Here is a 25,620-nt window from a genome sequence, read left to right on the forward strand (position 1 = left end):
ATGCCCCTTCAGTTCTGCCACTGTCATGTGGCTAAACCCTGCCTTACGCCACCAGAACACAGGACAGATGTGAATGGCCTTTTGCAAGTTAGCACAGGAGCTACGCTATGAACAGATACACTGCTTTTAACATGCGGACAATTATAAGGAAAAAAAATAATGGTTTTATGGGTGGGATAAGTTTAACTATTTACCTGTAGTAAATGACTTTCTGACTTACTCTATCCTTTTCTAATTAATTGTTTTCTCTAAGAGAAATAGTTATAATGCTAAGGGTCCTTTACAAGTTACGTAACTCTATCATTCAATAGGAACATCACTCTGTACTAATAGTACTCTCTACTATGTCTGTGTATAAAGCAAATGTGTTAAAAACAGTACTCTGCAAAGAGCAGGAGAGCATTATTTTCAAATTTACCTAATTTTGTAAATTGGATTAAAAAGCAAACACTAGATGTTAAAAGCAGGAGCTCCCCAGTCTTCTAAATTTATAATTAATTATTGTAATAAAGCTTTCACTGTCTTAAATAATTTCTAAAACATTTTACTTCTTAAGTATTTTTATAATAATTCATTATAAATTTTAAGGTGTGCACATATATGCATCTCACAGGGCAGAGGTCTAGAAAATTTTAAGTACTATGAAGAAGGTTGACAGGGGCGCAGGAAGAATAAAGTGAAGCTAGTAATAAATTTATTTTGTAGAATCTCAACTTGCCATTAAAAAATACTTTCATTTTCACAGTTCTGAACTTCCAACTGTGAAAAAAGTATCATAAATACAAGAAGGTCTTCAGAGAAAATACTTAAATACTTAATACTTAAATTCAGATAAATACTTAAATCCTCTTTGCCAGCCACCTGACTGAAGCATTATCAATAAAACTTAATGCTGATACCGTTCCATAGTTGATCACTGAGACATGGTATAAGGTTGGAGTGAGGAGGACACTGGGTAGTGGAATTGGGCAGCATCAGCATTACTATCAGGTAAGGAACCAGTACATAGAAGGGGAGAAAGAGAAGATATGAGGAAGAGTAAAAAAAAAGGATGTAAACGGTAGTAGTCCTGAAAAAACACCTGACAATTTCTCAACAAAGGACACAACAAAGTCCCAAATAAATCAAAGAGGATGATAAGCAAAGGTCAGTTATTACAAAAATGCTGTACGTTGTGTGCTATGCCTTGGGCAACTTTAGCTATAGGAGTACCAAATACGGAACGCAGTATTCTTCATTTATATAACAGCTGACAGACACATGCAAAACAGAACTCAAACCTCTGAATACACCGATAGATGCACTGACCATATATTCTGGCAAAACGAGAAGGGAAATGCTGCCATAGTATAGGGTGTTGAAAAATACTATCCAACTGTGACATAAGATATGCTATACTGAAATATCTGAGCTCCTTCCATGTAAAAACATGCATCAGCTGAGGTCCTGTCTGTAAATTTTTTGTTCCTTCTAATGTGTAGGACTGGGTTGCTGAGTTCATACCTCAAATATTGCTAATAAACCATCATATATCAGTTTTGCACACTTTACCCCAAGCTTTGGAACAGAACCCAGCTCTCTTAACTTCCAGGTCACTGCAGAAAACTGCAAACAAACCCCTGAAGTACAATATTTGAATATATATAATTTCAATATAGAATGCTGATTTTTGGGGGTGTGAGTCATTTTTTGATGGGCTTAAAACAAACTGGTTTGATCAAAGTTAGCTTTTGGATTAACTAGGTATATGACAAATACCAGTCCAAGAATAATCCTTTAAAATGAAGAAGCTACATGGGACTGCTAAATTCAGATCTGTAGGGCTAAAAACACATTAGTGTATAAGGTATGCTGTTATTAGCCATTATTTGGCATGCTTTCTGAATTCCAAGATAATTTTAAATATGATCCCTTAACTTGTGATAATAACAGAATCATTTACTAAATGGTCTGCTCCATGTAAAAAACATAATACAGAAGCATACTTACAGTAAAAAAACATATTAGGCAACTTTTCTTCAGTGTCTTCACCCTATTACTGAAGGAAAACACTGCAATATATACAGTCAAACTCATATGTTAGCATTTTTGTGGAAAAGGAACAAAGCACGTAATGTCATTACATAAAGTCAACCTCTGAATGCTTTGACAATGCATACTGAGTCAATCTTCCCATTAAGTCAGGGTGTATACAACAAATATGCTCTACTTGAAATGTAAAATTTAATTCCAGCATGATCACTTCAGGGACCAGTTCTGCAAAGCACTGCAGCCATGGCACAGCATCCAATCACAGCCTAAGTAACTACACACTCCTGTTAAACACATTTTTATCGTACAATAGCCTTTGTCTCAGTAAAGCTATTTTAACCACAGTCCATGTTTGTTTGAGCAAGTTTTTCTATGTGTTTTTCCTCTCAACCTGAGCAAATCATTCAGTGACTAATTTATTTGGTACATTTTCATTTATCATTCATAAATAATTTGTAGCTTTAGCAGCTGAGGGTTTTTTGGGATTTTTCTTTTTTTGTTTTTTCTTTTTACAAAGAATTCTTTGCAAATTGTTCATAGGCCACACTCAAAAAATCTCTTCAATTTTTCAGCTGTGGACTTTTAATGTGATTGGGTTTCACTAGGTGTATTTTGGTTGTTTCATAAGTCACTAGCCTATGACTTGTAACTATACATCACTTAACTATCAGATCCTCTGTGTTCAAGCAAAGCCATATAGTTTCTCTCTGGCCAAGAAATATGGGAAAAGAGAAGATGGTAAGAAGAATTTCTGAATTCTGATGAATTACTCTGAGGAATGGCTTTGGAGAGCAAGGAGGAAGGCAGAAAGCATGACACAAAAGAGAACAGATGAGAAATATAAAAGGAAAGAAATCTTCAGGAAACTAGAGGAATAGCAGGAGAACCTTCTGTCATAATTCACTTAATGTAAAACTGATCTTTACTGATGTTCTGCCACATGACTCGCATCAGGCTGCATATACATTTTACACCTCAGGGAGTGCGGTCTGCCTTAATCCTAAATGTCTCCCTTCTCTTCACAGAGTTCGTCCCTCACTCCAGTACAATCTTTTTTATCACTTTCTTCATCTGAAATAATATGCTCAATTCTAGTTATAGACTTTAAAATAATACATTAAAACCTTAAAACACTATGTTCACACACATTCAAATGAAATGAAAGTCTGAACACATGAAACATCCTGTAGACACAAATTCTATACACAGCTTCCTGGTCGTCTTCAAAGCATATAAAATATTAATGCATTGTCACTATTTTAAGAAATGTATAAACATATTAAACATTCATTATTTGCATATTTCAACACACTATAATCTTGATCCTACTAGCCATTTTCCTATAGTTTTCCCGCTACCCTATCTATCTTTCTTGTCAACTTTGCTGGAAGATGTTTTAGTCAGAGCTTTTCTCTAATTCTACACACATAATTATTGCAATAGCTCATTTCGGCCATTTATAGTTTTGGTAATAATACATGAATACGTAGGTATTTACACTTACATACACTCATACACACCATTAGTAACTTTTAATTTTACTCAAAATGCTAATTTATTCATTTAATCTTGAAACCTTTCCCTTAAATTGACTCACATACTCAAACGTAGTGTCTTACTGAAAGAAACCACCACAAAACACAGAAATTTGAAAAAGGCTGATTGCTTTTCAATCTATATACATTGCTTTCATACATATATATTAACGTCTAAACTTATTTCCTACAGGTCAAAACCTCATCCTGTTGAAATGAATGGAATACTTAGTTCAACAGTCAAAAATTCAAACCTTAGTGCTTCGAAAACATTTTATCAGGCACTTCAAAAATAAAGGATGCTACTGTAAATGAAATTATATGTTTGGTATTCTATCTGCAAGGCAGATTCACCTTGTGTTTTGGGTTTTTTTTTGTCCATAAAGCTTTTTGGACAATCAGGTAAGAAACAGTCCACTCAGCTAAATGTCAAGAGAAATAAAGAGACTAAAATAAAACCCAGAAATATTCTGTGAACACAGCAGGTTTCAAGCACTTTGACGGGATTCAGAAATCCTATGGAGTCAGCTACACCACCCAAATATTCACTTACATTTAAGCAGCAAATCCAAAACATGCTATGAAGTGTAATTCTATACAATAAATTACAAACAAGTAACATGCCATGGGAACAGGCTCTCATTATCAGCTTTCTCAGCCTTTCCTTCTCCCAGGTCCTCAAGTACATGGGTGGCATTAGCACTGTAGGAACTTATTTGATAAGCAGTATACCTATTTCCTTTATTTTTTGAATATGTTGTATATTATGCAACACAAGAAAACTGAAAAGGTGAGTGTTCTACCAGAATCTTATTTCTGACCAGATAATTTTAGATTTTTTGCACTGAATACTGCATGTTAAAAATATTTGTACTTAATTCAACAAATGATACACCTATTAATGTACCAAAGAAGCCCAGAAAATGGCACCTTAGTAGGGTTTTTTTTGTGGTTTATGTATGTGTTGGGTTTTTTTATTTTTTTAACTCATTTACTGCCATCTCCTGGTACTTACAAGGTAATAGCATTTATACTATTTAACAGTAGCCAGTGCTCCTGTTCAGTCCTGCTGAAACGCCAAAAATGTCTCAGAAATATTTTCAAAATATTGCTGTACTTTTCACATGACTGTTTTATTCTGGAAATGGTGAATATTGTTCCTTGGGCAGAAACTGGTAAAAGGTTCACGTAGCTTACCTTTGTCTGGAAGCAGCAGTAAAGTTGTGTTAGGTATGGATGTTTCCGTGCTAATGCCAGAATTCTTTTTTCTGTCATTGTACAGTCTACATCATCATCTTGAAGTATGACATCTTTCTTCAAGACTTTCACTGCATATACTTCATCTTTTCCTTTCAGCTCAGCTAACATTACCTAAAACAAACAAAAACTCTGTTTACACACAAACAACAAATACCATCAATGCGTGGTTGCATGTGAATTTGCACAGAATAAGACAGTTACATACATGCCTGAATTAAGCTGCACGTTTATAAAATTAAAACCAATGTAATTTAAAAAATATATACCTCTAGTATTCTTTAAATTTGAAACAGATGGTATCTACTTTGTTTGTTAGTTAAGAATGCAGAAGATAAAAAGTTTTTATCCTGTCATTCAAATATCCTAATGAGTACCTACTAATGAATGAGATGTCAAACACTAAGGAAGGAAGTTGACATAGAACAGAAATTTATCCCACTTTTATCTCCCACTTTTGGTAGTGAGATTAGCGTGTGATGAACTTAGTATACAATCCCACGTACCATTTGAACTGGTTTAATGTTGTTGATTTTAACTACTACTATTGTTTAAGGTTCAAGCCCTATACTCTGTTTAAGGTCAGTTCTGGCTTGGAGCCAAGGTAATCTTCAGAGAAAGGATTAGAAAACAGGGAGACAAAAGAAGTGCTTCAGGCCTGTTCCCCTGCATCTGCAGTTCCCGTATACCAAGGAAGGAAGAGTGTACTTGTGAAACACTCACATTTCAGTCCTGCTCTTTGACTGCACAGCACTGTAAGCCCTGTAAATAAAGCAATGTCCCTTCCACTCTCATCAATTCCCTACTGTGGGAAGATACCTGGCGAGTTACACCTTTGCCACATACACCGTATTTCAGTCAGCTGTCCAAGCCTCTTGCAGTCATAGTATCTGAGTGGAAATGCTTCCTTCAGCACTGAACACACCCACCGAGGCAAAACAAGCACACAAACTGTTCTGTGAAGTAAGTAAACTTGAACTGGGTATTATCTAAAACCGGAATGTACTCAGGACTCCACAGCATTATTCCCGGGATATTTTCTCCTGCTTGACCACAACTAATTGTTGAACAATATGTATGTAACTGTACGTCTTCATTACCAATATCCTAAAACAGTGAAACATTAACATTTTGTTTCAAAAGGCTTGACCCTAGTTAACGAAGTGAGCTAAGCCAAAGAAAATGCCAGCTGATCAGGAGGCTGATATTCCTGATCTGTAGGACAAAAGCTGCTTTTACCCAATGGGTAAAAGGAAACCCTAGGGTGGATGCACTTTCTGAATGTCACTATGAATACTTTCAAAGCAATACAGTCAAAAAAAGCCTGCACAGTGAAGCCGGGGGGGAGAGAAGCAAGCTACCCACCTTGCCAAAGCTGCCTTTCCCTAATACTTTGATGAAGTTGAATTCTTCAAGGCCTATTCGCTTGGTCTCAGCTTGTTTGAGCTCCCCATTTTCACCATTCTCCCCAGTTTTGTTAAGCTGGTTGTCTGTTGATGTTGTAGCGGTTGCTCGGTGTTCTTCTCCCCGATTGTCAAATGATAATGCTTTCCTAATGTTGTTTTCCAGCTCTTTGATTTCTGTGGAAATGTGAGAAAAAAGTGTTTAGCCAAGCATCAGAAAAATAGCCCGTGTTAGTCTGTATCGGTTTGGAAAGGGACATTTCATCATCCTCGAATACAGTGTAGAGCATTCTGTGGTTAAGAATACATATTTAGCAAACTGCTTCTCCACCTTACAGTAATCAACCCAAACCCTCCTCTAACAAGCCTTTTAAAATGAACCTAAGAGAATGACATATCCAAAACTTGAAAGGTAAGTCAGAATAGTAGCCAAATAGTTGGTTTAGTGATTTTGGGTGTTCCTCTGCCACAGAAAAGTGCTTTGTTCTGAATATCCCTATCTTCCTGCAGCCCTTAGTCATCTTCCTGCTTAAGTATTTTAGAGTTGTGACTTCAAAAGTTCAAAGTATAGTTGGGTGTCCCACTCATTGAAGTCAACATGGATGGAGCATCCTACTCGGCTCCAGCTATTATCAGACGCCTACCAATAACGTATTTGGCTACTTCCTAGCTGCTTCAAGCAGCAACTGTGTAGATCTGCTAAATGGTTTTGAAAGTTTCTCAGTGTTAAATACAGGGAGTCTTGGTGACTAACGGTACTGGGGTCTGCCTCAAGCTCTTGCATAATACTTCTGCCTGCTGGCCTTGGAAGCAACTTTACCTGACAGCTATGAAAGTGAAATTTAAGAGAAAATTTAGACAAATTCTTTGTTCTTATTCTAAGTAAAACATCAGATACTTTAAGAATCATTAACCAAAATACTGTCTGTGAAACAAAAAGGTTGACAAATTTTAAAAAGTTCTCAACTCAAGAGTTTTACAGTACTTACTACCATGGAGCTTTGGACGTGTCTTCCCTAAAAATAAGGCTGAGAAATTTCTCAACTGTAAATAATTTTCAAATAATTTGACAAAAAAGTGTCTTCCTGTGCCCTGGTGTAAAGACTTTTCATCATCAGTTTACACACGTGATGGTACATAAGATACCTCAAATACTTTTGATTTTTAAGAACAATCAGATCAGATTCAAGAAGTGCTGCTGACATTGACGTTCTGTCAATCAGGCTGTTTAGCTCAATGAAATTATGTTATATCAGTGAAGACTGAAATATTTGTCTCCAAATCTATGCACCAAAAAAAACTAAATAAAAATATCACTGAAAGGAAACGTGGTTTTACAAGCCTCTAGAGACCACACAGCACACCTAACTGGATGTAAGTTTTTATTACCACAAATGTTCATTGTGGAATTGCAAGGAGGCAATTTTATCTAAAAAACTTATTATCAGAGTGGATTTTCAGGTAACTAAAGGCTCTCTCAAGTTCTGTGTACTATTTAAAATGTTCTCACTCTTAGAATACATAACCTTCTTACATAAAAGTATTTGGTTAGGCAAGGACTCAACTAGTAAACTTAGTATTTCGAGATGAGTGTTCTAAAATTTTCCCTTTAAAAGTCACTTAATTTTACATATTTAAATAAGAAGGTGGCCTTTGAAAAAATTTTTTGCAGTTTGTAATTTAAAATGCTTCGTTTTCTGGTGTTAACTACTTGATTAATTTGGTTCTACGATGAGCTGGAGCTCATAGCTTTTTTACTCCTCATACAGAAGGCAAATATATGGCAATATATATCAATTAGGAAATAAAAAGAGATGTCTGACCTTGATCACATGGAGAAGTTGGTGCTGACTTTGACCTATCTTCTTCTGATGATGCACTTCCAGGAACTGGTTGTTGAGTCTCTGCACCTGCAATTAGCTAAGAACAATTCCAAAAGGGGTACTTAGCTATGAGATCCCCCGGTGCCAAGAGGAAATTTAATTTAACAGTAGTTCACTCATAGAAGTACAAAGGAAAGGAAAAATGTTCTACTGATTCTCACTGGCAGGACCTCAACCATACAGTAGATGGCATCACATCAAATGGAGAGCACAATATAAACAGAGACAGAACCAGCAATTTAAAGAAAAATAGGTTCCTAAATTTAAATAAATGTAATAAGCATACTCAGAGAGTGGGAAAGTTTTGCATAGCCATCACAAGTCTGTGTAGAAATCTATCCAATAAATACATTCAACTACAAGTATCAGCAAGCACTGCAAACTAAAGTAACAACAGTTACAGTAACTGTTGTTGCAGTAACAACACAGCAACATCTTTTCCCAGAAGTCATAGATTTTTTCCATGTTTCTGTAACATTTTAAAACAGTGTACATGGGATCCAAGTGTGTAATAATCAGGAAAATGAACAGACCCAAGTGTCAATGTTCCAAGAAATGATGGGAAAAATTGCCTATTTCTATAAGTGAGAGCACCGGGTCTGTTATTCCAGCCACAAAAATAGCGATAGAAAGTGTGTCCAAATTCTGATCCAGGATACGTATTATCAATCCAGAATAACTCCATCAACTTTGGATATACTTGGGGTGACCTATGCTTTTTATTTCTAGAACAGCCTAATTCTTCCTGTAATAACTGGAGCCATCACCTGGCAAATAGCTCCTCTTCATAAGAATCAGCACATTGCTCATTTATCAGCATTTATAATGTTACGGAACAGTGCTGTGTCTCAATCAATCAATTATCAGATGCCAATTCTGAGCCATTTATGTTTTCATGAACTCTTGTGTCAGACACTGTCTGTCTGTCAAATCTCCTTCCTCAAAATTAAGAAGGGGAAATCCTTCCAGAATCTATACAGACTCCAGGTTTGCAAAATTGTACCAGTTTAAAATAAATTTCAGATCAAAATTCAGAATAGATCGTTTGCACTTATAAATAAAAGCCAAAGTCTTAGCTCTGTACTGACTTAAAAAAATTCTGTACTGACGTAAAAAAAAAAAAGTGGGATTGAACCCCAACTAGTGAAGTTACAATACAGCCATACTTATCTCATTTTTTAATGTGATACTACATAGTAAAATTACCTTTTTCCTCCTCTGCCCACTATTAGTGATCTTATCTGGAGTGACTCCAAGATCTGCAAGAACTTTAGCTATGCCTCTAGCATCCACTCCACAGTTTGGTGCCACATTTGTTTCACAGCGTCGATGTACATTCATCTTGCAAACTGAAAGATAAAGTAACAGAGTAAATTAAATACTACCTCGGCATGCATTTGCCTTACTAAATCAGACCTTATTGGACCTATGAATAACTTTTTCAAATAGAAGTAATGTCAGTAGAAAAATACTTAGCTGGATTTGCAGTGACACTTCAATGCTAATATAAAATTATTAGCCTGGTTATCATTCTTCTGCTATGGTAACGCAGAACAATGTTTTTACACAGTACCCAGAACAGACACAGAACAATGAAAATAGGTAATGATCCTATATATATTACAAAGAAATTGAATTAGAAGAAAAGTCCTTCAAAGCTTGCATTTTAGCAGTCCACTTCTACTCTCATATGGAAAGCACAGCATTAGTTCCTCGTGTATTATTGCTTCTTACTCTATTGTGTACTAGTAAGAAGGAAAAAGGTTGCATTTCTTCCAGGTTATGGGACAGGGGGGAGAACATAGCTCCAGTAAAAATATAGTAGTGTGGGTTTGTTAGGAGCAGATGACATGTTTTAGCTTAGACTTCAGTGCCCTCTTGTGGAGCAAGACATAAAGAAAGTGAAACTGCAAGTGTAATTAAATACTAGACTAACATTCAATTGCTCAATTCCTCCATTATTTTTTAAAGGAAAAAAAAAGTACGTATTTATAAAGCTGCATTTCATTATACTGTTCATCAACGATGCTTTCACAGTATAAGCCCTAAAGAAACAAACCACGTTTGCCTCTGAGACTACACACAGGTACTATATCTGCAGGACTAATCATATGCTTCAGAAAGCAGGCGCCTTTCCTTTTCAAATATGTTTCAGCTCACAAGAAGAGCAAAAAGAAATTGCTACACATGGCACTTTCAGTGCATGGCATGTATGTACATTCAGTGACAAAAGCTCAGTGGTAAGTAAAATATTTGACCTAGGATCCTTAACAGTGGACACTGAGGAATGGAATTGCTTGAAATAAAGTAACCAGGAAAATTTGCTACAGTCCAACTTCATTAACATATTTCATAAAAAGAAACACAGGAATAAGCAGAGAAAACCTTTAGAGGAATAAACCTCTGGAATACATTTTTCGTGGTGTTAATAACCACACTGGGCATGCAAGTACATCTCTGAAGAAGCGAGCATTGCTTGGCACTTAAGAGAGAAAACAAAGAACAGAGAAAATGACGTTTCCAGCTCAGCTGAGTTCTAGATTTTATGCAGATCACACCGTATTTTTATGGACATGGAGAAAGCAACGTAGGCTCCCTGAACTGTTGTTTCTATGCATCTGCTACATGGTTAAATGCATACATATGAGAAATAACATTATTTTCTACAGTTAAGAGCAAATGAACCACTACGGTACTTGAGACAGAATATGAAAATGAACTACTATATTCACAGATTAAGTGGAGAGATACTATATCTCTGATTACAAATCAAAGAGGGGAAAAAATCAGGTTTAAATGAAAAATCTTGTCTGAACACATCTGTACCATAATTAAGAGCATTTCAACAAAATCTTCATTAGTAGTAAAGTAACAGTATTTAGTCTACTAAATAGTCTAGTCTGCCCACTAGCTCAAACCACAGGGGAAGGCTTGAACTTCAGAATGCTCTCACTGTGTATGACTTTGCCATGAAAGAAATTTCTTCTTTCCCTTGCTGCTCAGCATTTTGTGACACGAAACATTAGGTTTTACCTTCACCTATACTAATGTCTCATACTAAATACTGCAAAGGATATATTTCATAGATCACGTGTTTATATATACACATGTGACTCCACGTTTCTGTACTTGAGATGTGCACATAACATAATTTTTGTATTTATGAAAATGGACTTACTCATTCATATAGGCGTAACAAAATGAAAATGCTTAGAATCCCACTAGGTACTACTTCCTAAGAATCTGAAAATCTTCATGACATCATTCCCATCAACTCACTAATTGAAGTATTTTATTCACTATTTCTAAAGTATTACTATGCTTTGCAAGTGTTTGTACTGTTTTCTCCCCCATCCAGAATATATAGCTGTGCTTGGAACGAGGAGAGACGGAACCAGCCATTTCTGTTAGACAGAACGGCATGAATGCACCTTCCAGCAGTACCTTCATATACAGGTACTGTACAGAGTACATAGTCCTTAAGCTGAAGAACATGATGAATCCTTCCTTTTCTGGAATAGAGGGGCAGACTGTCACAAAGGACGATTTCCTAAACATGAGAACACCTCATCTACTGGATATAGGCATACAGGACAGATTCTGCCTCGCCCAGCCAATACATAATAGTAACTTTTGAAGATGGTAGTAAAGGGAAAAGTAGCTTGAGTAATGATGCTTAGAAAGTTCAACAACCAAGACCAAAAACGTGAAAACACAGAAGGCATATAAGCTGAAGGGTTGTAATTCTCATGCTCCCAATTTTCTGTCAACTTCTAATTTCTTATGTGGCAATAAACCGGTGCAGCAGTGAGTGCAAAATGTGCTTCTGCACGTCTGTCCTCTGTATGTCTTACTGGCTGGTGTTGCAGACAGGGTAAAGGGCTATTTTCTAACCATGACAGCAATCCTTACCGCGGTCTGCTGTTTACTTTTTATTAATTTCTGTACATGCTGCAAAAGAAGAACTTGAAGTCTTTCCAAGTCTACAAGTCATACAAAGAAAAGCTCTGAAGTGGTAATCCTTACCTTTGCATTGTAAACCTTGTCTCAAAAGACCCCAGAGCAATGAACCACAGTGGTCACAGAAGGTGGGCACTTTGTAATTGTGAATGCTGAACTTGTGAGGCATGTTGACACTGAAACGCTGGGATCCTACTTGCTGAAAAAGGAGAGCACAGTATATTACATTCTAATTGATTTCTTTATAATCAGTGTACGCTGAGGCCCTGTTATGCTTTGAAACCACACAGAATTCAAACAAGATGAAATAGGCCTGTGCTCAGGTGATGATTTTTGCATTAGATACACTCCAGCTCCAGAGCTCTTCTCACTACTTTATTTGGGGAAAAGAGGGGGAAGGGCTGCTGTTGTCCAAGAGATAAAGGTTAAAATGTACTTCTGGGTACCTCTGGGAACAACAAATACACAGCTATCAGGAAGGATCTCTTAATGTGGAAGTCGAGGAAGTCACTCCCAACTGTTTTAGGAGCAGGAGGCCAAACTAATACAGGACTAAGAAAGAGAAATATACCACAACCCCTTTGCCTTTTCATATCCCACTCTTCTTTAGGTTATGATAATGACAACGATAAATTGTTGTGTTCAGGGATTCCAAGGTATGATTACTTACTAATTAAAGGATGTAACCAATAAGTTTTTCTAGTGGCCACTGCATAGAATAAGATTTATTTTAATGTTTTTCCTTCTCTTTCCTATTACTGCTGGCTTCTCTCCAGTGATCTAGTACCCCTTCTAAACAATGAGAGCATTATATCAGCAAAGCATACAAGTCTCCACCAGTCTGGAGCCTGGGAATATAAATCTATGCAAGATTTTGTATCTTCCTGTAAGTACTACACAAAACCAGCACCAGCCAAACAGTCCTTTATCACAATCCTATGCATGTGATCAAGTTTCAAATGTAAAATACTGGTTGTGAAGCAGGTATTAAAGAATGCTTCCAGTATGGGAAATTGTAGTGAATTGTGCAGAAGAATGAGATCAGTTAATGTCTCAGCCAAAGTCGTATCAAAGTTGAAAGAGTGGCTTAAAACTGTCATTACATACAATTCTGATTTGTAATTTAAGACTAGGCTTTTCCAAGCATTTCAATGGAGATTTTTAATAAAAAATAAAATTAAGAAATGTACTTTTTCTTTGTGGCCAAGAAACTGGGATCACCCACAGACTACTTCACCTAATCCTACGGTGAAAGACAGTGGGCCCTTGCTGTTGCACAAAACAGAACAAGACAGTGAGTATTCATTAGCTTTTCTGTTAAAACACACAGAAAAACCTTCTGTAAAAGGTAAGGCATTCACTGATTACAGTTATGGGCTACAACTATTTAAAAAAACAAAAAACTCCACTGCCCTTCCCAACTGTCCCCTATTGAGCCAGCCATAAAAGGGTACCCAAAGCTGAGGAGTCTAAGGGAGCTGAACACTACGGTCACATCGCTCCCTAACCAAGCCTGAAAGGGCCACCTTAGCTGAGAGACACTTTTAACCCAAGTGAAAGGATTGCTTTGTTTTCTCTTCTGATCCAGAGCTGAATGTGCTGTTGGCAGATGTATTTAACTCCCTGACTGTATGGCTCTGAAGGCAGCTAATTTCATTTTCAGGTAATGTCTGATTTATTTAAATGCATGATAACATAAAGCAGATATTGTGTTAATTCCATTAATATACAAAAGCTTGCTGCAGGTAGGGAGTAATTATGCTGGACAAGCTATTAACTTTGCAGTACTTTGTGTTATCACTACCGCCTTATACAACAATATCCATGGGCCACCTTCAACACACAGACGGCTTTTGTTGTGCATTTTGACAGTTTGGATGCAGTATTTGTTGAGGTGAGACTTTGCAAGCAAATTCTGGGCAGTCTTTTATGTTGATGCAAGATATGCAAGCATACTGCCTATCCTATCAGCTGCTAACGACTCAGCCACACAAAATGCATTTAAGGGACAAAGGGTCACAGCCTGCTTCTTTTGACTTAAAATGACAAAACTCAGAAATGGAGAATTTTTAAAATAAAAATGAGTGCAAAGAGCTCACTAAGACTTTAAACATTCAGATGTTACAAAAAGTTTACTGGTCAGAAATAAATTGCTGTATAATAATTCCCATGTAAATTAAACTGTTAGGGTAATCTGTTATTCCAAAGTAAATGCTACACCACAAGATGACCAGAAGGGCACAAAACCGTCTAACATTTATTGATTAAACACAGGAGATGACACTACTTTGAACAGATGAAAGACTTTTATCTAGAACATTTATTTTATAAACATTTACCTCATCGTGAGTTTCCTGTTTTTTTAAGCCAGCACACTTCGTTATTATAAGTTCATGGCATCTCTTGTGGACTACACAAGTGCAAACTATAAACAAAAAATAGATAAAAGAATAAGTTTTCATAAAGATTTATTTGAAGGCATAAGACTGATCTTGGAAGACTAGAAATGCTGGGACTTGAAAGGCTGCAAGTGACTGATTTGCTGAGTCATATGAAGTAAATCTGGCTTATAAAACCAGAAGATAATAGACTTTCAAGAGATCAAATAATTTTAAGAGAACTTAAGCATATCTGTTAAAATCTCAGTATCTAAAACTATAAATTACCATCTGAAATATTAACCACTATTTTTCTCAATTTTTACATATTTGATTTATCTGATCAAGTCCATGATCTCCACATCACATGAGACACAATGGCAACAACTCCTGTCTGAAGAGCTTCCCATCAAAACGAGACATAAGGATAACTCATTGTAAAAGTCATCAAACAGAAAAAACAAAGTTGAATATTCTTTCTAGAACACATTATTGTAAGTTGATAACAGCAAAAGGTTTCAGGAGGCAAAACTATTTTGTCAATATTCATACTGATTACTTAATCAATAAATAACATTTGCAGATATGAAAGATAAGGTTAACAATTATAAGGTCTATCGTACTGTGGGATTCAAGGTCATTAAGTGAAGAAAAAACCCTCAAGAGTTTTTTGAGTTCAAGAGAAATAATGAATTTCATTTTCTTCTAGCTTTGGTCATTGTAAGAAAAAAAAATAATCAGAACGCAAGGAACCTCTGCTGTATGTTAACACTCTATTCTTACTATAACATGTAAAACCATTATTTGCATTTATTTGTTTGAAATTATATTTAGTCAAGTCTTTTGTAACTGAAAAGTCATCACTGAGTTCATTACTTCTATTTCATATCTTACAGATGAGAATTAAATAGAAAAACATCATCCCAAGAGCTAACTACATAAAAAATTAAAGAGTCTAAGAAACTGAGTTGAAAAATGGAGTTGAAAATGAAGTACTTGTGCAGTCTTTGCTATAACTTTCTCTAATTACGACCTCTATAATTATCTCATCTATTTAATTACAGTCTTTGCAACTACCTGGCATTTTTAAACAAAGGATCTTAAGCAGAATAAAGGATTCACAATTTTGAAATGCAAGAAGTGAAAAATGAAGAAGCCAACATCCACAGATATGTCCCCCTAGCTGGATGCACATAAAGAGATACCCAGGATCTGCTGTTCAGTGATGTTAACTGTGCCCCTACTTCACATATGATGCCTAAGACCAAAAGTTTCAAAAAATCTTACCATGACTTGCTGTAAAGATTGTATCTTTGGGGAGATAAACTTTATCTGATCATCTTGTGCTAAATTCTCGGCACTGTACATATACAATGCCTAATGAAAATACCTTATTATTTATATATTACAACATAATACATATATTCAAACTGCTACCCAGTAGATTTTCTCTTACCTTGACATTGGTATCCCTGTTTTCCTATTACACCCCTGAAAATAAAACAGTGTTTTAGAAAATAAAGAATATAGATTATTAAGAATGATAAACACCTTTTCCTCTCTTTACTGGACATGCACAAGTTTAAAAGAATAGCTTCCTATAACCAACAATATGATAACTGCATGCCTACACTGAGATCAGTTCCAATTAGGAACCACATTTCAGCAGCTGAGAGGTAACAGGTAGGACAATAGGCCATGAAGGGAGTTAGAAGACACATTTACTATAAAGCCAAAGGGTACACAGACAGGGAAGCCACAACCTGGTAAAACAGTCATCAAGCAGGCCTGTAAATAGACAGAAGATTGCATATGCCAATATTGTTGCCTAAAATCATCTCAGCTAATGTAAAGCCTAACCTGCGGACGCTTCTCAGAGGAATGCAGTTGATTTCATGCACAATTCACATTGTTTCACATTAAGAAAGACTGATTCATTACACTCTTAAGAAATAGCAATTATGGATCACATCAGATCTTATCTGTAAATCAGTATCTCTAGATAACTTTGGAAAACATCAACAGAGTTGCTGAAAAATAACAGAAAACTGAATGTCTCCGCAACTTTTCCCTATTTGAAAACTGTGAGTACTCAAAATCAATGTAAATAATTTCTAAAAGGGAGTTCTTGACATACATTATAATAATAAAGACCCCATACACTGAGCACCCTAACCCCTGGATCATTAGAAGTCTAATATTCCCATATTCCATTAACTTCAGTAGGATGTATAGGAGCTTGGCATTTCCTAGGAGGAGGATGGTGATACTTAAGTACCTAAGGAAGAATTCAATCAGCTTGGCAAAATGTAAAGGTCTAATATTCCATCTGAATCTATACTTATGCACCTACAGAACACTAGACTGGCCATCTACCTAGAATTTATAGCATGTACTAGGCAGGAAAAGATTGAACTTTGTGGATCAGAGGAGAAAAAACTAAAATACAACAAATTCTACGGTTTGTGATGGAAATTTAAGTGTCTTCTATCATCATCTGCAAAACTGATGACAGTTTAATATTAAAATGAAAAGAACGCTACTCTATGTCATTTACACCTCAGCAAAACAGAAGGGTAACCCCTAAATTCAAAGTTGCAAAGAAAGCAAAGTCAGGGTTGCTTCATACCATATAAAATCTCTGCAGTGCGAACAGTATGTTGGCTGTCTAAGATAGGTGGCCATAAACTTGTGTCCATTAACCTGATGTACTCTGCGTCGCACAGCACCCTGCCGCTTTCTGGGGCGCATGCGTTCCCGGAACACACGTTCTTCATTGTCTTTGGGTGCTGAAACAGAGGAAGAAAAATAAGCACTGGCTATATCAAACACAAATATGGGAAAACTCAAATGCAATACATAAGTAGATATTCTCCAAAACTAAAAATAACCCTCTCTACCTAGCAGTGCAAGATAACCTCCCTAAATTATGGGTCGGGTTTTTTTTCTTTTTTAGCACCAATTACTAAAGGGCAAGCATTTTCATTACCAAAAAGAGGAACTTCTACTTGTTCTAAATCTTTACCTGTAAATTCATGCTAATCTGGGAATAAGTCTTCCATGCTTTATCACTGTCAAGCACACTGACAACCTCTCTAACAGTAATTACACAGTTAACAGCTCAGACTTATCTCATTTGATCTTCAGAGGAGGAAAAAAAATCCAACAAAAAATCCCAGCAACCCCTGGTCCCCATACACTCAGAAAGTGCTGACACAAGTGCAAGAAACCCGAGTCCAAATACATATTCCAAAGTAGAACAAAAATTCCATCCAGAACTGATTACTTTGTAGAATTCCTGATTAGGATCTGAGCTTCAGCCTCCAATAATCCACTTTGATCCTAACATACTTTCAGCAAAACGTTCAAGAGAAGGAAGTTGTTCCCTTTAACCAATTCCTGTTCAATTGCATAAGAGATTTAATGGTAGAGGAAGTAAAAACTGAAGCTGATACATCTCAGAATAAAAAGTTTGGAAAAAAATACTCCAGAGTGCATCGGGTCTTTTTTCCCCAAAGCTTTATTTTGAAAAGCGTCACTAATGCCTCCATAGTATTCTGTATGCATTAAACAAAAGTTGAGGATTAATTGGCAATGAAGGATATTTAGTACACAGTTGTTAATGAAAGACATATTTTTCAAGCATTCTTTGAGCCACTTGTGTCTCTGAAAAAACACAGTATCAGATTCGGAGGGGACTACATTCAGTAATCTATTGCCAACTGAATCTATGCACTCACTACTTCAGTGCATATAACACTTTGAAATGTATTTAACACTTGTTATTCTCTAAATTTCAGCTACCCCGAATCATTATGATGGCCCAAAGATGCCAACCTTGGTTTGCTGCAAGCTTTTATGTACACGAATGAGTTTTCTATGCAACAGTACAGTACTTAACAATAACACAAAGAAGATTAGAAGTCTGAGAATAACTCAGATCTGTAATAGTTTCAAATTCTTTTACAAACATGAAAAAAAACTTCTGGTTTTGATGGTTGTAAAATTAAAAGTTATTGATTTAGGAATTCCTAGAAAACGGTCTTAAATAGAGCTAATAGAGGGGTATCCTGGGAAAATACAGAGCACAGACCCATGAACTGAGATCAGTTTCTTTCACGGCACAGCAAGGGCTAAAACCCATGACACTAGCAAATTCATTTTTGCATTAAAAAGCTCCTTACACGTTAACATCATACAAAACTTTCACACCCAGAGTGGGTTTTTACCCTAAGACACATCTATGGGATGACCAGAATGGCAACTCTTTTCCACTTTAAGTAAGCTTTCACTAAATAAACATTGACTTAGATGCAAAGCTACCCCTTTTATTTATGCCAAAGAACAATCAAAAAGGAATGGCTCTAGGTCTTCCTTCAAGAAAGAGATTAAGTACCACCAAATAGTTATCAATTATGTTTATTTTTATGCGCTAAGCAAAACTCTGATGTCTAATAAATACCACAGCTCCTTGAGAGAAAGACTGCCTTCCGCAGAGAATACGTAACAAGTAGTTGGAAATTCAAAGACTCCTATTCCCAGATTCTGAAGGATTTACTGACTTTATAAAGCCGCTGAAAAATCTTTTAAGTTAATATTATAGGAAGTAAGTCTATATTAGCACACAACTGTTATTTTGTTATCATCCAGATTGTAGAATTTGCTGAAGTCTGCAGCCTGGATGTAAGAAAGTTAAAAATCCCACTCTCCTGAAAAGGGTTCCCCGAAAGTTATCTGCTTATAAGAAACAAATGGGATGTTCTGACAGTGCACAGTTCACACTTGGTATGATAATCACTCTATAATACTGCCTTTCTCATTTTTTTCATCTTAAGTGTAATTCTTCACAGATAAAACATCTGTAATTTTACAGAGCAGATAAAAATCCTCTTTGTGTTTTAGCTAGGTAAACACATTATCATGACACTACTTATTTTTTCTTTTATCAATAAAATCTTAAAACAAATTTTACTGTATTAGTTCCAGTTCTATAGTTAATGCTTTTATAAAATTCCATTTTCCACTTACAATACTTACAGTTACAATAAAACAACCAAACAGTGTCATTTTCAGAAATGCACTGACTTGAGAACAGATACAAGCAATACACCTGAAACTATCAGATTAAATGCCAGGCCTCAATGCTCAACCAGCTCAGGGAAAGGTAGTTTTCTTGGCCTGTCTTGGATGACGTTGGAGATCCATTAGGAGTTCTCCCAAAACTGTCTCTCCTGTCAGTCTGCTGTTCCACATTTATCACTTAAGACTAGCACATGGCCACATCTGTGCACCGCAACCTGCTTTAGCGTTGAACGGCATGTTCAAGAGCAATGACGCCCCAGTGGTGACTCTGCCTCCACCTCACCTCTCAGCACAGCCCATGTAGAGTCCCCACCTCGTCAGTCAGCAGCAGAACTTGTTTGAGGGGGATGGGGTAGCATCTGGCATTACAGTGCATGGCTGGACACTGTATGACTGGACACCAGCCTTTCATCAAAGCAGACCAAGTCACAAGAGAATTAATTCACCCATGAGCTTTACACTCAGTTTACATAAAGTTCAGCTAGCTTGTTCACTGTTACCCAACAAAAACACATAAACAATGCTTTTCCACATTCCTCAAGCAAAACACTGCCACGTATTGCACGATTCACACCACTGTTGTGGACCACAGGCACAAAACCAGGCAGTAACTTTCCCAGGTGACTCAGAAGCCAATGATCACATCTGTGCTGGCTCATACCCAGGGCTGTAAACCATTCATTCCTAGTAGCACTAACAATAGTCATATATTTAAATTAAAATCCATTTATCTCATACTGAACAGCCATATTAGAGACATCCATTTAACTGTCTGAAGACATCTACTTAGAAAGGGAGATACACTGCTCTCCCCAAACTTTTCTGATTGTTTGCAAGCAGGAAAGAAAAGAAAGATTAGTAAATGTTATCAGAACACAGGGAGTATTTGGGAAATTCCCTGACATTTGTGTGATACAGCCAACTAGCATTTTCAAGACTACTTTAGAAAATATAAACATAAAAAAAATTGGCCTTTAAAATATATTCTAACAAGAAAAGGTATTACAGTGGTACGTAATAGATTCTAGAAAATATCATTAGGATACTGCATATTGTGCGTGACATTTCTATTCTTAGCAGAGGAGTTAAAATTAAGTGGATTTTATGCAGTCAGTCTATAAGCAATTTCCAATATAAACAATTTCTTCTCCCAGGATTTCTACTAAATAGTCACAGAGGGTTATTGTTCCCTCAGTAAAAGCTGTTTCTTTCCGTAACGTACATTCTGTTCCCTGTTTGATTTTGAGTCCTTCGGCCCATTATATTATTATGTTTATCCTTTTAAAATGCATTTCTTTAACTTTCATTTTCAAAAGAAGCAGTAAGAAAGGTTCATGATAATTTCCAAGTGTTCGTGGAGAATACTGTCAATGCGGCACACTGAGTCGAGGCTTTATATGATAGTACTTGAGAATGGGCAAATTTAGAACTGATTTTGTCTCAAAACTATACCCAGTAATGCCACTACTTTCCATTGCAGCCAAGAGTAACTCTGAATTATTTGGAAAGCAATAGCATGTAATTGCTTTTATAGACTCATACGTACGTATAAACATATTGTCTACAATTTCAAAGACTGAAAAGACTTGCAGGCTTGACTCCAAGCTCTTGAAGAAGTGTTATAAAAGTCAGAAGTATCTAGCATACAAAACTGCACAGAATTTATAAATATTTGCAAAATGGATGTTTAAATGAACTGTCTGGAACTACATTTAACACTGTTAATTGTGTGGTATCTGTTATGCGTGAAATATAAGTCATGACATAAGAAAGCGACACATAACGCTCAGCAACCCTCAAAGGGGCCAAAGTTGGAGGAAAAAGACCCTGTACACCAAATAACAAAGGCTCAACTATGACAGGTCTTGTTTTGTACTAAAACAGTTCGAACACAGATGAGAAGGGTTCAGTGTGGAGCACTAACCACAACAGACAGAATTATCCTTCACGGCAAAATGTGCCATTTCCATTTCTTATCCTTTATGTTTTGAGTACTTACAGAATTCTGACAATAAACCAAAAAAATGGAAAAAATATGGCAGAAAAGAGAGAGAGATTACATGCACAGAGGTATTTCAGCATTTGTTGTTGTTCAGAATCCCGACTTCTAAAAGGGAACACGCTGGGCATTTCTCTTAATCTGGAGGAGACTGGCATCTAACAGTGACAGTGTTTGGGGAAGAAGAACAACAACAAAATCAGATGCTTTAGTTAAATGGTTATTGCCCCATCAAAGACAAACTGTAGGCCATGTACAACAGTAACACTCGCAGCAACCAGCGTAGCTGCCAGGTAACCGCGTCCAACAGAACACTGACACCTCCACAGCACTTCTGTCACAAAGGGCTTTTCACCCCAGGGATCTCTTGGGTGTCTTCACATTGCTGTCACCTGTAACTACAACCACCACCCAGAAAAACCAGCTGGCTTCACATCAACCCTTAATAATTACAACTGAGCCTAACTGAACAACAAATGCAGATGAACAATTGTACTGATGTTTTATTGCTGAAGATTAAAATTCAGAGCTTTGTGTTGTATTTAAACGTGACCATTTAAACCAGTGTGTATGTACTGAAATAAAGCTTTTGTTTTGCCACGACACAATGTCTAAATGGAAGAAGGATGTTGAGGCAGGAGAGGTAATTTGCCTAAAGTTATGTTGGAAAGTGGGAAAGGCAGGAACAATGTCCAGGACTCCTCAGATTCAAGATGGAGTGTAACCAGATCATTATGCATCAAAATTAGGTCTCAAAGGATTACTCCCAAACTATTTTGAGCCTCTGCACTAGAAGCGCATATATTGTTACCAAGATTTCTCTAGGTAGAAACTGTTAACAGGATTTTGCCTTTAATGCTTTAAGGGAAAAACCAAACAACCTAAAAATAAAAAAGCTCCTTGCTTAGTAGTAACACATGCAACTAATTTTGTACATTAGAGATAAAAAAAATAGCAAAGTATATGCCACATAATTTCATAAAGCTGCTACTGATGAACACAGGAATCAATTGGATAGTTTACTACAGTCATGGAAAAAGCTTGCAATTTTTCTATGTCTTTTCTAGAAGTATAATATATCCAGACTATTTCTTTAACAAGGAATAACATACAGGTCCTGCTTACTGTATCTCAAATCTGCTTTCTTTAGGAAAGCTGACAGGCAATTCTTTGTTTAATAGAAGAATCAGATCCTTAGATAATACTATATTGTTAAAGAAAAAAACGATGATGAGTATTACTAAAGAAATGAAAAAATGCACACAGGATGGGTTTTAGAAGAGATAGGTGTCTGACAAGTCCTGTCTGTTAACATGAGCTATTTACTGAATGCATTGAAGAATAAATTGCATTTTAAAGTAAATCAAGCCTAAATATGGTGGGTGGCTTTGTAGCATGGGCTGAGGCTCAACTTCTTTACCTTCAAACATGTTTATCTTTATATGTTTAAATTCTTGTCTAAAAGAGAGATTCTGCCTGTATATATTTAAAGACTTCCCTTGACATACAAACAGATAAAACTGATTGGGGGTTGTGACAGGCACACATTTTTGTTTCAGGGTTTGTTTTTCCTTTCCTTTTTTTAAAAAACAAACAAAACAACCAACCAAGCCTATAAAGCAATCCAAATGATTAATGGTTCAAACCTTCTCTGCACCCTTAATTATTACCATGAACACATTCATTAGCTCACTCAAACCTGAAGTGACAACAGTAACACCCCACATCCTTTCAAATGGAAGTATTTTCACATTGAATTTGCTAAATAAAGAGGACTACCAAGCCCAGAGATACTGAAGGTCTGCTTGTAATTTCAGTACACGAAGTCTGATTTAATTTTCAAAAATGTCCCAACTGTGCTGGCTAGCAATAATTTTGACCAAGTGTTCAAAACCAGAAGCATGAAGCATGGTACCTGAAGCAACCAGGTGAAGTACCACTGCTGCCCCAGCTGTGTGGTCCATCTGCTTTGCTGTAGCAGAGGCTGGGGCAAGGGAGAACTTGTTCCCATACGCGCTCAAGCAAAACTCTCCTTCAAATGACTTGGAGATTTGCCTTAAGAAAGCCTTCAAGATAAGCCCTCACAAGTTTCTACTCTCCATCTATACACTGCCTGCTGAATTAGTGACAACTTACACAAGCCTAAGATATTAACACCATGGAATTACATGTGGTTGTCCTCAGATGATTATACAGCATGTTTTAATAAATCTAGTATTTAATGAACATACTTCTGTTCTATAGAAACTGTTGATTGGACAAGTAGGGGATGGATACAAACATAGGGTGCTACATCTATATTTTAGACCCCTGGGGACTCACACAGATAATGGGGTACTGACCTCATCTTGGAGGGTGAATCTAGCAATTCCTATAGATAAAGAACTGTCAGATCCACAAAGTAAGCAAATCAGGCAGATTTTTCCTACTCCCTCTCAATGTCTTCATTGGGTGGTCTTTAACATTAATGATTTTAAGAAATATGGTATTCCTGAAATAAAGAATTTGTAACTACAATTTTCATATTATATTTTCTTTGACAAAAGAAGTTATATTGCTAAAAATACCACAGGGAAGTTATTGCTATATGACAGGTTTTCTGAAAATTCAGTTTCACCTCTTAAGGTCTTTAAAATAAAATTTCAACTTCCAGGATTTTTTCCACAAGACAGAATTTAGAGTTTGTTCAGTTGAAAAGGAGATGTCACAGACAACAGGACAAAAATAAAAAACAAAACCAACCAACACCCCCCCACCCCCCCCCCCCCCATGCTAACTATGGTTATTTTGGTCTTCCAGTGTTATCTTTCAGAAGGAACAAACAGCCTCACTCTAAACACAATGCCCTTATGTCAATAAATCTGCAATTGAAATCAGAGAGGTGGAAATGCATTCTACATATGGTAAATACTGAAGCCATTATTCAGGAGAAAAATCTTACTCCACAGAATGTAATGGGTCTACTCATGTCCTAATTAGTAACGTAAAATAACAAATTTGTGAATTGTAGAACAGTTTTTGTGCCATAACTTGACATGATAAACTTACAGGAAGAAAATTAAGATAGTTTGTGTCACTGACATTCGATTCATGTTGATAACAGTGTTAGTAATAAACAGTATTAGTAGCTTGGTGTTAGTATTGATTGTGTTAAGTCCTGAAAGGCTAACAAGGTGCAGTATGTCTTATTAAATCAACTACTTACTAAAGATAACATAGTAGCTTATCTCTGGAATTAAGAAACTACATATATAATATAATACATTACATTGTTATTATAAGAGTATTATAACTCCAATCAGACCAAAAGCCACCCTTGGGACTAGATGGAGACTTGTCCTGCAATGTGACTGCAGTGTGCTCCTTGGAGCATGCCCAACCACTTGTGGTGGTAGTGCTGGTGGTCAGTTCTCTGATGACACATGCTTATATTGACTGTCCTTTGGCCATCTTCAAGGAAAGAAGGAAAATGTGACAAAACATCCCAGTCAGGGCTGCTGTTGAAGATGAACATTCAAAGTGGTGTACACATGCATGTATATTTTAACAGAGCCCCAGGCTACGGAAGTATCTGCAGGGTCAAGTGACCTCTCTGCAGGGTCAACATCTGAGCTGCTGGCATTTGTCAGTTCCTGGAAAGGAAATGGTGTTGTGATGCTAAGAAGGAAAGCAAGCATTGTGAAAATTTCAGGACAAAGCTATTTTCTCAGAGGTAACTATTAAACCAGACAGATCCTGAATGACAGTATTTTAAGCACGTGTTTGTGATAGAAAGACTGCTGAACTTCTCTGATCTAACAGTTGTGAAATCCATTATATAGAGCTTGATGAAACACAACCTCGTATGACGGCGGTTTCTCATCTTTCAGTAGAGTTATTTCTTAAATATTTTTTCAAGCCCAGCTTTGTTCCTTTGCCACGGAATAACAGAAGCATAAGTGGCAGGCACCTAAGAGATGGCCGAGCCCAGCCTCCTGCAGTGGGGAAGGTTCTCATGTACTTCAGGCATCCTCAGCTTCCACTTTTCTGACGGTTCTTGAAAATCTCCAGTGAGGGAAATTCCACAACTTTCACATGTATCTTGTTTCACTA

At 36.5% G+C, this 25,620-nt stretch overlaps 1 protein-coding gene across 3 annotated transcripts in view; it reads right to left on the reverse strand.

Moving 5' to 3' along the window:
* The window catches only part of PRKCE (protein kinase C epsilon), a 293,743-nt gene that overhangs the window by 94,806 nt on the left and 173,317 nt on the right, over positions 1-25,620 (reverse strand). For all 3 annotated transcript variants that reach the window (XM_005238684.3, XM_027788618.2, XM_027788617.2), the window contains 8 exons: positions 17,077-17,236; positions 15,904-15,938; positions 14,409-14,494; positions 12,136-12,268; positions 9,316-9,458; positions 8,050-8,146; positions 6,189-6,403; positions 4,764-4,937 (listed from right to left, as the gene is read on the reverse strand). In XM_005238684.3, the coding sequence (XP_005238741.1) occupies positions 4,764-4,937; positions 6,189-6,403; positions 8,050-8,146; positions 9,316-9,458; positions 12,136-12,268; positions 14,409-14,494; positions 15,904-15,938; positions 17,077-17,236 (1,043 nt within the window). The remainder of the gene's footprint in view (positions 1-4,763; positions 4,938-6,188; positions 6,404-8,049; positions 8,147-9,315; positions 9,459-12,135; positions 12,269-14,408; positions 14,495-15,903; positions 15,939-17,076; positions 17,237-25,620) is intronic.

Source organism: Falco peregrinus, chromosome 11 (genome assembly GCF_023634155.1).
Source record: "Falco peregrinus isolate bFalPer1 chromosome 11, bFalPer1.pri, whole genome shotgun sequence".
NCBI lineage: Eukaryota > Metazoa > Chordata > Aves > Falconiformes > Falconidae > Falco > Falco peregrinus.